This window comes from Octopus bimaculoides, chromosome 18 (assembly GCF_046866305.1).
Source record: "Octopus bimaculoides isolate indiv1 chromosome 18, ASM4686630v1, whole genome shotgun sequence".
Lineage (NCBI taxonomy): Eukaryota > Metazoa > Mollusca > Cephalopoda > Octopoda > Octopodidae > Octopus > Octopus bimaculoides.
The window spans coordinates 50241030-50254260 of record NC_142945.1 but is presented as its reverse complement, the minus strand read 5'-3'; the positions used below and the strand labels follow the sequence as shown (position 1 = coordinate 50254260).

The window sequence follows — 13231 nt, the reverse complement described above, 5'->3', positions numbered from 1 at the left end:
GCTCAGCGGTATTTCGCCAGTCGGTCTCGTTAGGTTAAACTCAATTCGCCTTTTCAGCTTAGTAGATCACCGTGGAAATCATACGCTGATTTCATAAATGGTAAAAGTGAATATTATAAATAATAAGGGTGGCTTGTTAGAAATTTTTACGTGCGCTAATTAGCACCAGGATTGCTAGAACTAAAAGTCAAAACATGTATATTTTATTCACATCCAAAACATTTTATTCACAAGTTTTCTATAGTATATATAACAATGACTAACATGTTTCTACCGCAGCAGCAACACATTTTTCTGTATGCAAATATGTATCCTAGTCGTTCCAATTCCATTAAGTTTCCATCTCTTATGACGTTTTCAAAGTGAACTAATTCAAACAAACTTCCTGCGTTAGTATTCAATTGAAGGCGATAGCTTCACTTTTTAAATCGAATTTAATTCCGATCTTATAACCAACCCTCTTCATATTATGTGAGTGTGTGTGTGTGTGTGTGTGTGTGTGTGTGTGTGTGTGTGTGTGTGTGTGTGTGTGTGTGTTAACGTAGGGAATATGTTAAAATAAAAGAGCTAAAAGATTATAAATGGTATAAAGGAAACTAGATAAATAATGAACGAAACCATAACAAACAACGCAGATTTTCCATGTAAAATATGAAGGAGTAGGCATTTATAATTCGGAATGCATTTGTAAAACTTCAAGTTTTGGACCCATAAAACGTGCATTAAAATGACTACGATATGCAAATAATGAATAAAAATTTAAAACAAGATGTTTTTATTGTTTTTTATTGAAATAATTAATAAATTAATTTACAAACAACTGCTGTAGCCAGTATTAATTCGCTTCTAACCTGCGAAAAATAGAACGTTATTGAAATAATTATGGTCGGGAGATTTTCATGCAAATTGATCGATATAATTTATTGCAAATATTTCAGTTATATTGGTTAAATAATTCCCAATAGATTTGTTAATGCAAGTGTACAATCATCGTTATCTTATTAACTTCAACGTCTTCGCTTTAATATTTATTAAAATCTGTATATCAAAATGTTACAAATATTAATGACATGATCGATCTTAATATATTGAACAACTTTAACTTATTTATCAACCTTATTGTATTGGTTGGTTATATCTATAATATGCAGAGAAGAATCATATCATTTAGATAATTTCGAGGAAATATTTAGATATGTGTGGCTAATCGAGTATTTTAGTAAAACGTTTGCCATCGTAGGGATTTTAACATTTTGTTGATGAGGTCTGGCTCTATCAGTACATATTAATCTATTGATAGTGTTAGCTTACGGAAGGTAAACTAATATGCAATCAAATCAGTAAACGTAACGGTATTACATACCTTATTTCGGGTAATTGAGGATCTAATTGGTGTAGAGTACTGAAAGAAAAACATCTATATCGTGAGTTAGTTACAACAGCTAAATAATACAACAGGACATATTAATTCACTGTGAGATAACGTTTTTTAACATCTCTTTCTATGCTTCTCGAAATGTAAATGTTGCCCCAATACATATCCAGATTGGCGGACGACCAGACGCTCATAACGCCCGTTATACTAAGAAGTTGAGCTATTTCCCTTTGCTTCTTTTAATAATTATCTCCCCTTTAATTTTTTTTATTTTACTTTATTTACGGCCCTAAACTGAACAGTTATCCTCAATTTCCACTCAATAATCATGCTTTTTCACATTTTCCTGATACCTCCTTCGTAGTCCCGAAAAACACCATAACCATTGGGCCATTCGTTTGACCGTGAAAAAGACACAAACAGACAAACGGACATAACGCCCATTATAATGAGATGTTGAAGAAATATAAGGCTGAAGAAAGAAGCGGTATTAATTTCCTTTCTTTGGTTTGTTATACCTACAATCGAATTTGTTGTCATAAATTCCCGAATATTACATATTTATTAATGAAATTTCTCACAAATGATTTCAGATAACCTAGCCTACTATCATACTTCGAACTATATTCTAAACTCTCTCACTGAACTCTCCGTGGATAGAACAATTCAAGCATTTATTTTAAAACATATTTTTCTTACATGATTTCATGGAGGTCTTAGCCTATTAAAGTCAAACAAACCCAGAAGCGGCTAACCTTTTCTTAGTTTTTGGCAAGCTAAACATAGCAGCGAGCGATCATATGGTTTGCAAAAGTCAAATTTTCGTCATTATAAATGTTATTAAGTTATCAAAAGGTACGGGAAAATACAGTCAAGCCATGTGAAATATTAGCCACTCGTAGGTTCTGTTAAATTCATGTGACCATATTCTACGACGTTTGAAAGGTATTTCTTGACATTTTCATTAAGAAATAGCACTTTCTTTGAAAATTGTCAGGAAAGAGATTGAGGTGTGGGAACTTTCTGAAATTCCTCTCCCTCAATATTCGAAACATTTTCCACAAGACATTACTTTATTACCGTGAACTAAAAGTAAATTTAGATGTAGCCCACTACAAGCATTACATAAATATGGAATCTAATATGAAAATATAATCTAGCGAGCAACAGAAGAGCACCTGGAGGGAGATCGTTGATGCAGCTGTAGTAATTTTAACATTCAGTTGACCAGCTGTTACTGTGAAAATAATTATCAATATAGAGATGACAATATTTATTTCTTTATTCACCACAAGGGGCTAAACATAGTGGAGACAAACAAAAACAGACAAAGCGATTAAATCGACCCCGGTGCGTAACTGGTAGTTATTTAGACGACCCCGAAAGGATGAAACGCATTGTCGACCTCGGCGGAATTTGAACTCAGAACGTAACAACAGACGAAATACTGCTAAGCATTTCGCTCGGCGTGCTAACCATTCTGCCAGCTCGCTCCGTTACAGTGATTATAATATTAGCTTATTGAAGATGCACCACTATACAATCCCAGGAAATCATTAAGCGAAACGGTATTACATACCACTTGTTTTCTCGATTGAGCCTGTTTATTTGGGGAATGCTGAAACAAAAGATTATTACTAATCAGTAAGAGGCAATAGTTATTGAATGCGATATTTAAAATCACACTAGATAGCATTATAACGTCTTTCTTTACACTTCTGGCAATAGAAATGTTCTTGCAACGTATCTTCATAAGAACTAGAAGTTCAATCAAGCATTAACCAAAATAATGTTGATTCCAGTATCGTTTCATATTCTGAAGATGGGGGCTGCTGAGGAATTATAAAGCCAAAGAATAGAAATAATTTCGTTAACTTGTGTCTAATGCCCCTAATTACAAGGGAGGAAAGCACTTGAAATTGTTTTCCCAGAACTTTCTATATGATGTTTATTGTTTTATGAAATTGCTACAAATACTCAAATACGTTTAGATTCAATAATAATTTTATAGGAATTTGTAAAAATCGCTTTCTTCGGTGGTGAAAGTATCCTCTAAGCTACATTACACCGTGTGAATTTCCTTCCTCTAAGTTGCAGAGAAACTGAGTACATTGTGTGCATACATATTTCTCCAGCTATATTTCGGATCGTAAAATTCAGGTTCATTTGGAAATATGGTGTGAAAAATGTGGGGACGGGGAATATTTCACGCCTCATAGGCTTTAATGATATAACTACAAATAATTTGAGAGAAAATTAATATTAAGTATGATAATCTCCATAGACAGGAGAGCAACATTCCTAACATTCTTTATTGAAAATATATTCCATTCATTATTTTATAAAAATATTAATCAAAATCGCCTTCCACTATGTAATCGTTTAGTATATTAGATATAATAGGGTCCATATCCGTCTTAGAAGTTGTCTTTTCGTCATCATAATTGTAATTAACAAAATGTAACTTATGAGGAAACAACGTCGAAATTCATAAAATGCCCACCCTTCATTATTTAGAAAACGACTTTATCAGAGTTACAGCGGAATTTTCATTCATTGTAAGATAGCTTTTTTTTCAATATATATATTATTACTTATGGAAATATATTAGTATTCCCAAATATTGCCGTTCCACAAATACAAGAAAATTTACTTTACATGACTTTTAAGTTTAATCAAGCATTAGCCAACATCCGTTGTGTGATTTATACGAAACGTTTCTCGCAAAATATATGTAATGATTGTGTAGTGAAACCTCTCTCTCGGACATTCAATCATAAATGATAACGAAGCAGCTAACATCTAGCCTTCGGCTGCCTTGGACCCTTCTATCCACCATCCTGATTGGTTCTTATTTGCACAGCAATTGTCCCCATGTTCTGCTTGCTAAGGGTGCATTACGTCCAATCGTGGCCTTCAGATAAGGTCACGTGAGAGAGAGTTTTTCTGGGTTTCCGGTGAGCGGTATTTCAACTATAAATAAGCCCTATCCAACGACGGCAGTCGTCTTCGATTCCAGATTTCTCACAGGTCTGGTCGCTGACCACACATACAGAACACAGCTACAGCCAGTTCCAGCGCCAACGTCTTCACCACCAATCTACTGACTACCACAATGTCGTCGCCAGCACCAATATCAGCACGCTTAGTTTTATATCGACACTGTTTGTGTGGATTATTTCCACCACGAGCAACAGTCAGAACTAACCAGCTAGAATATTCCGTATCAGGTAAACGGTCACAGCATTCGACGCTCAACGCACATATTGTGATACCACAGCTCTGCTACATTCTAAATCTTGTGTAACTCGTATACGAACTGGTTTTCTCTATCTCAGTGTTTGAAGACTTTTTACAGTCTATGTTACAGACACTCTTTCTTTGTTCTGTGTTCCTCTCACACACGCACTTGTACACGCACATATTGTACACACACTATTGCTTATACGACGGTCTGTTATTTCACATTGTTGTATACATTCTCTTGTACACGAAGGCCTGACTTATCTACTGTGTTATTCTTATTTGCCGCATGCACGCACACACAGACACAAACAGTTTCACTATGTTAATAAACTTACTCTCTCTCTCTATATATATATCGGTTGTCTGTCCTACTATGTTCTTTTACCGGCACTATGGCTCGTATCTCTCACGACGAGCCGTCTATGTTATATATCTTATTTTGTGTTCGACCGTGCGACATCGTTAAAAGGAGCCTTTCCGTCTACGTCGCCATCTCCTTTGGTTTGCACGGTCGAATTATTACAAACTGGTGACCCCGACGTGATTCTGTTTATGCAGTTTCTCTTTAATGGCGATTTTAGTGCCAGCTTTAGGACCAACCGTTTTTTCAGTTCCACATCAGTGGTGCACTTTTTCTGTACAGAGTTGTTACCTACTATGAGATAAATAAAGGTTACAAAGGAAAATTAGACGTGGCGTAAAAACAAAAAATGATAAACCGGTCATCTGATGTTTAAATTCAAAATACTGAGGTGCAGAAAAGTCCCGGTGATTGTTCTTTTGTTGCAAACATTAGATAAAATGAAACCATTTTTATATTGCCAAAATATTTATGATTTTCAACTACCGCATCAACTTAGCACTGAATGTGTGATTGTGTGTGATACATAGAAAGAGTACAAATTAAGAATACTAAATATGGTGCATAATTTAGTTCAATAACACATTAAATTTCGTAAGACCAATAATAACAAGTTATCTTACCTTACACTTGATTTTATGTAATAGATTGAAATATTCATTACATTTTGGGTGTAATGTGTTCAAACATATATTCTGTTCTTCAAACTGACTGCAAAACATTATAAGTAGAAATCAAAAACTTAAATACAGAAAAACGTCATGTTTTGCAAAATATTTTTAATATCAGAAATGAAATCTCTTCTATATGAAGTTAATTTATGAAGTGTTATGCCTTGTTATCAAGTAATTTATTCTGTCGCTCATAAGGAAGAATTAAATTCTATAATGGTGATTTTTTATTCAGTAAAATGCAAAGGAAATGTAGTAGCGTGTATCCGTCAGGGTATCCTATACATATATATATATATATATATATATATATATATATATGTGTGTGTGTGTGTGTGTGTGTGTGTGTGTGTATGTATGTATATACATACATATATATATATATATATATATATATATATATATATATATATATATATATATATATATATATATATATATATATATATATATATATATATATATATCTATATATATATACATATATATATATATATATATACATATATACTTATATATATATTTATATATATATATATATATATATATATATATATATATATATACATACATATATATATATATCATCATAAATATACAGGGATTAGCAATTGAGTTGCTTCTCCAACATACTGAAAATTTAGAAATAGCTGTCAAAGAATTACTGATTCTAAACTACAAATTTTTCTCTAAAACGGATGGCGATATTTATGGCACACATAGAACAAAAAACCGGAGGGAAAAGCGTAAACAAAACAAGTCTTTAGTTAATTGGATACGAATCGTTTCATGGTTAAGTGAATGAAAATTTCACTATTCCAATCTTCAGCCCAAATATTCTGATAAATTTGAAAGTGTCTCTATGTGTGCCATAAATATCGCCATCCGTTTTAGAGAAAAATTTGTAGTTTAGAATCAGTAGTTCTTTGACTGCTATTTCTAAATTTTCAGTATGTTGGAGAAGCAACTCAATTGCTAATCCCTGTATATTTATGATGATAAATAGTTTTACCGATAAAGGTTTTTTTCATACTGAACTAATTGGCAAAATTGTTAATTATTAATTCTATTATTAATTGACGATTCCCTGCCCTTATTCTTGTATACATATATATATATATATATATAGATAGATAGATAGATAGATAGATAGATAGATAGATAGATAGATAGATAGATAGATATATTTAAAAGAACGCAGCTCTGAAGACGGGCAGTGTCAATGACGACTTAGAAGAGGTTGCAAAACGCAAAGAAAATTTTAGAAGAGAATGCCACTTCCCAAACACAATAATATATATATATATATTTGTATATATACATATATATACATAAATATATATATATATATATATATATATATATATATATATATATATATATATATATATATATATATATATATATATATATATATATATATATATATATATATATATATATATATATATATATATTTCGCGTGTCCAACTAGGCTATCAAATGCTGTTCCACCTCGTAGACATACTGTTTATGGAGCAACTAATGCTCCACCTCTGGAGGCGCAATGGCCCAGTGGTTAGGGCAGTGGACTCACGGTCATAGGATCGCGATTTCGATTGCCAAACCGGGCGTTGTGAGCGTTTATTGAGCGAAAATCCTTAAAGCTTTAAACTGCACGCTCTCTTCACCAGCAACAATTTATGCTTGTTAGAAATGATGTTTATAATAAATATTTCGACACTTGTACAAATATGAAATTAAAAACATTTGTTTGAAAATGAAGGGAGAAAATAAAACACAATAGGCAAAAACAGCAAGAAAATACAAAAATTTGGAAATTTAACTAAAGATAGACAACAGAAATACTAAAGACAACATTCTCTCTGCGTACTACCCTATATTCTAAGTCTTTGAAAAGTTATAACCTGCAAACATGTAGGTGTATAAAAATATATGTATGTATATATATATATATATATATATATATATATATATATATATATAAGAAATCCCTAATTACCTCCCCCTGTCTAGAACTCTTTTATTTACACACGGGAGCGTAGACATATTACCATGAAGTAGAGAAATTTGAAAAGACAACACGAAACCGGTTATTTCTCCAAATACAATGGTTATATACCAAAAAAAATTTTATAACATTTTTCTGACATATTTTAAATATATACTTTAACCATGTAACACAAGCCTTCTGTAGTTTTTTCACTCTTGTTTATCCTTTATATATATATATATATATATATATATATATATATATATATATATATATATATATATATATATATATATATATATATATATATATATATACATTCCTTTGAATGGAGAAATTATCAGACCAGACAATGACATACACAGGCAAAGACGGAAAGGAAAGGCAACATATTTCCCATTGAATATTTGCTCAACTATTAATTTCGGAATCTAAAGTCGATATGGAAAAAAAGAATATATATATATACTGGCAAAATAGAGCATCCTCGTTAAAATCTTCGAAATATACTTCAGAAAATTCACAGTCTCGAATCGCCATCTCTGGACAATTGAATCCCATCACCATACCTAAGATTTAAGAATACAATATTACTTATTCATCTCTTGACTAAACTTATTGAACGTTATACATATATACATACACACACACACACACACACATATATATATATATATATATATATATATATATATATATATATCTCATATACATATATATTTATGTGTGCATATATATATATATATGTATATATATATATTATAATCTACTATGCCGTCCGCGTTTGAATATTCATCTCGATCTAAGTTAATAGATATATTTTTTTTAATACTGCGCACACTATCATTTATGCAATGTGTACTTAAAGGATTTCAAACTATCGTAAATTGTAATTATAATAATCTCATTTAAACGAGAAGCAAATATATTGGTTAAGAGCGTGAACTTACATCGTCAGTGACTTATTGCGATGGTACTTAAAGTTTCTTTGCGACACATTTGCAAAACTTCGTTACTTGTATCTGAGCTTGAAGTATCAAATAAATATTCTTTTCTACTCTAGGCACAAGGCCTGAAAGTTTGGGGGAGGTAGGCAGCAGTCGATTAGATCGACCCCAGTTAGTACTTAATTTATCGACCCCGAAAGGATGAAAGGCAAAATCGGCCACAGCGGAATTTGAACTCAAAAGATAAGCACAAACAAAATACCGCTGGACATTTCGCCCGGCGTACTAACGTTTCTGCCACCTCGCCGTCTTAATTCTTATGTAGATATTGATATATATACGGAGTAGATGTATTGTCAATTTTTATGATTGTTCATATTTACGAAAACTCTTTCATTTTTCATTGAAGTACATATTTAAATAACTTCAGTCATATAAAAAATAATCGAAAAGAATTCACGTCATTATTAGAGAAAATAAAACATTCTTAAATTTATCCGATTAACGTTAATGTGTTGTCAAAACGTACCAATATCTTCCAATGAAAATTTAACTTTTACATGTTGAAAATAGCTTTTACGTACTTTCTACTAACCAATCATGATGTTGTACAATATATCATCAAGTATGCTAAACAGAGGCTATTATTACCATAAAAAGCTAATACATTCTTTTCTCTTCTAGGCACAAAGCCCGCTATTTTGGGGGAGGAGCTAGTCCATTAGATCACAACTGGTACTTAATTCATCGACCCTGGAAGGATGAAAGCAAAGTCGACTTCGGCGGAATTTGAATAAGAGGTACTACATTCAGGAAGAGATAGATATTAAATATAAATAATACTTATGTACGAGCTTCCATTCGTCTCAGGATATTGAGCTATAAATCGGCAGATTCATATTTGTTGTGCTTCCAAGTTCAATTTCACAACATAGATGAAAACTAAAGTATTTTTCCCTTTATTTTTACTTTTGCTTGCCACACTCATTAGACTGCGGCCATGCTGTTCTACTACCTTTAATGTTTTATCTGAATGAATCGACTCCCTGGTACTTACTCTATCGGACACTTTTTCCCGAAAACTAAGTTACCAGGACGTAAAAACACCAACATCGATTGTCATGCGAGTGTCAAGCTCAAAGCAATAGTAAAAAAAAGAACATTTGCCCAAGTTTCCACGCAGTGGGACTCAACCCGGAACCACGTGATTGGGAAGGAAGCCTCCTACCACATTTGTGTGTGTATGTATGTATACATTATGCATACATATACATATGTATTCATAAACAGCGAGGCAGACTAATCACAACGTAATATACAATAATAAAAGTGAAGTTCTTATTAGACACTTACCAATAACAAGCAAAAATATGAAGCTATAAATTCTCATCTTCTATGATCTATAAAACAGTACAAACTGAATGTATTATGTCCAAGTTTTATAGCTTTATTTACTAACAAATGATTGTAACAGATGTTTATCATCATTGCAAATAGAAATGCATTTGATTAATTGCGATATGTGTAATTTGCTTCGCAAATTCTGTGACGTTTATATTTTTACTAAGGAAAACTGACGTTGCCGTGAATTAACATTTCATTTGATGCTTTTTCAATAGATACATTATTATATTCTTACAATTACTTAATATTTATATGATCAGGAAAATGAATAATCTATTTATATAAGGAGTGTAAGAGATAAAACCAAGGTTACATTTGTTTCACAGCTAAAAAGATACCCGGTATCATGTAGCTTTGTAATTGCAAAGGTATAGCATTGTTGTTTCATTAACTACAGAATATTTATCTTAATAGTTATTAGAATCTGTATATTACAATGCTATGAGTGCTATTGACATTATTGATCTGTCATTTTCTGCAATACTGGATACCTTTCAGATAATTAGCAACATTATTTTACACATCATATTTATAAATTACAGAAACAAATCATTTGGTGATAGTGTGGACATATCGAATGTACACTAACATGTAATTTTGACGATAATAAATAATTAGGTATAACGTTATTAAATATCACGTTATTAAATATCTTATTTCGAGAGGTTGAGTTTAATTCGTCGAAAGAACAAAAGCTAACCGCTTATAAATTGTGTTAATTCCAACAGTTAATCATACAATACGACATTTATGTCACTACCAGAGACCATTTTTTAATATCTCTTTTTATACTTCTGAGAATATAAATGCTGCCCCAAAATCTGAGAAGGGAATAATGTTGAATAAATTCATAATTAACTCATCCCCCGTATTTTCTTTTGTCGAATACGCACCATTGTATACGCTTCAGATAAATTAGCTTACGATTATATTTCGGGTTCGCTGGGGTGGAGATTTGTATATTTCTCAAGCCTAGTTTTCTTCCACCGTTTATTTTAATTAAATGCCATTTTTTAATGAAATTTTCTAAACACAGCCTTCGAATATTGTAGATTATAAATATTATAGGAATTCCATGTGCAAAATTTGGTGAGTCGGTAAATTATGCATCTCAAATTTTTAACCACATAATTGTAATTAAACCATGTAAACATATGAACATATAAGATAATGAATCGAAGTGATGGCCTCCATTATTTTCCTCCGCTTTAAAATCTTATAAAATCGAAATATGAACCTCGGAAACGTATATGTTGAAGCATGCATTGAAAGCAAGTAATTATTTATAAATTTATGTGCGAAAAAGTGGTGGGGCACATTTCTGAAAGTACTACGTATGTAACTTAAGAAAAATATATTATGCAAATGAAAATTAGTTGTAACATATCAGCTAAATCAAATAAACGAGGCATCAATTGTGTAAATATTAACTATAGAATAGAAGAAACGCCCGGATGGTGGTCCTTTGTGAAGGTGAATATATAGTTTATGATGTGTTGCTGTATCAATAAGAATCAATAGTGATAATTTTACCTTATTGTAGGCACACTTATTTGCAATCTCGGCGATAATAAGAGAGAAGCTTAAACGGCATTGTGCACCCAATTAGAAGGAATGTCATTTCAATTGGTCAAGGTAACTGAAAGAGAATATCGACATACTGCGTTAGTTAAAGCACAATGTTATTCACTGCGACATTTTCATTCACTGCCGGATATTCTTTTTCTTTCAAGTATTTCCATAAACGTCTGTAAATGTAAACGTTTCCCAATATTTACAAATCTACTTCATGTGAATTATAAGCCTAATCAAACTTTAGCCAAATTATTCTCACTTCAGCATCCTTTTATACATATTGATGGTTGTATAAGAAATAGAAAATTGAAGTAGCGAAGTGGCTTTCATTTACTTACAACATTTATGCATACATGAATGGCACCCAACCGAAAATTTGCCTCACAACCTCTTGAAACTTGATATTCTATTACAAAATGTTTGACAAATGTTTAACATATACGTTTCTGATATAGTAGATTAGAGATATATTGGAATATATTGCTAAAAAAAAGAAATTTTGGACATGGTGAGCGAGAGGTTTCAAGTAAATCCCACATCTGGAATTGTATCTTCATAACTTACTGACAAATGAATTCTATGTTGTAGATGATTATATCGAAATTTTGTATGTAGAAATGGGGTTAATATTTCTAGGCAACTCGGCGTCTTGTAACACTTCTCATTCAATAATATAACTACAACAAAGTTGATTGCTTTCCGCGACTAGTCTATCCTTTTATATACCATCCTAGACTGTTTTCCTCTGCTTCGATACAGTCGAAATTACATACTAGTATGCCGTCACACTATCACCAGATTATTTGTACTGATAGAGTCAGACATCATCCACGGTGTATGCTATGTCGATTATCATACATGTTCTTTCCTTTTTATTCACCACAACAATGTCCGTCTTCGTATGTCTTGTCGGGTGATCGCACTGCATCCTTACATCCCACATCAGTTTGCTGTTCTCATTTTCAGCACCTCCTTCTGAGGGTTTGTTCATACCATGTTTTTGCTCTTTGTAGGCCGTGATTTCCACATAGCTTCCAATGGATCATGTTAGCCACATTTCCATGTCGTCCTTTGTATTCGCACCGTGCCATACCGTTCACCCCTCTCACCACATATTCTGCATTTGTCACTGACGATAGTGTTGTCAATTGATTTTTAAAGCGTGTTACTGAGCTGCGCATATGACTGCTTCTGTCTCTAACTTCAGGTCACCCCTCCTAATCCATAGTCATCGATCCTCTCTATCTGTGTTCGCGTTCAGATCACTTGGAAACAGACTGTACATTTTCTTTTCATTCTATGCTTTTTCTTATTTCTTTTTTCTGCATTTCTTGTTTAAATGTTCCTTTAGTTACGCAATTTTCAGTTCTGATGACACCGGCCTTTTTTGTGTGTTTCAAATATGGCTGTTTTCCTCTGCTTCGATACATTTCTGGAAACTGATCAATCTCTCCCTCCCTTTCTTCTGGACATGTACAACCTACCGGTATCACTCTTATGGTACAAGGCTTCATGTACTGTCAAACATTTTTCTTTGACTTGGTATCCATTTTCTTCGTTTCTCTCTTTTGCCATTTTATAATTCCTGCTCCATACAGAAGTGATGCTAACGCCCGCGTATTACCTGCTTCGATTTTATCTCTTTCTCTGTCTGTCTGT

The 13231-nt window shown here is 32.4% G+C and overlaps 1 protein-coding gene across 7 annotated transcripts; it reads right to left on the bottom strand.

Moving 5' to 3' along the window:
* Nucleotides 1-770: 770 nt before the first annotated feature.
* On the bottom strand, nt 771-11626 carry LOC128249867 (uncharacterized). Of its 7 annotated transcripts, none has more exons than XM_089366204.1 (6): nt 11531-11626; nt 8116-8215; nt 5606-5693; nt 2955-2993; nt 1364-1402; nt 771-851 (listed from the first exon to the last, which is right to left on the bottom strand). In XM_089366204.1, the coding sequence occupies exons 2-6, from the start codon at nt 8211-8213 to the stop codon at nt 798-800; spliced, it is 318 nt and encodes a 105-aa protein (XP_089222330.1). In that variant the 5' UTR covers nt 8214-8215; nt 11531-11626; the 3' UTR covers nt 771-797. The 7 variants fall into 7 exon arrangements, with proteins under 7 accessions (XP_089222330.1, XP_089222324.1, XP_089222326.1 ...); XM_089366198.1 differs by lacking the exon at nt 11531-11626 and adding an exon at nt 9947-10030; XM_089366200.1 differs by lacking the exon at nt 11531-11626 and adding an exon at nt 9437-9845.
* Nucleotides 11627-13231: the final 1605 nt, after the last annotated feature.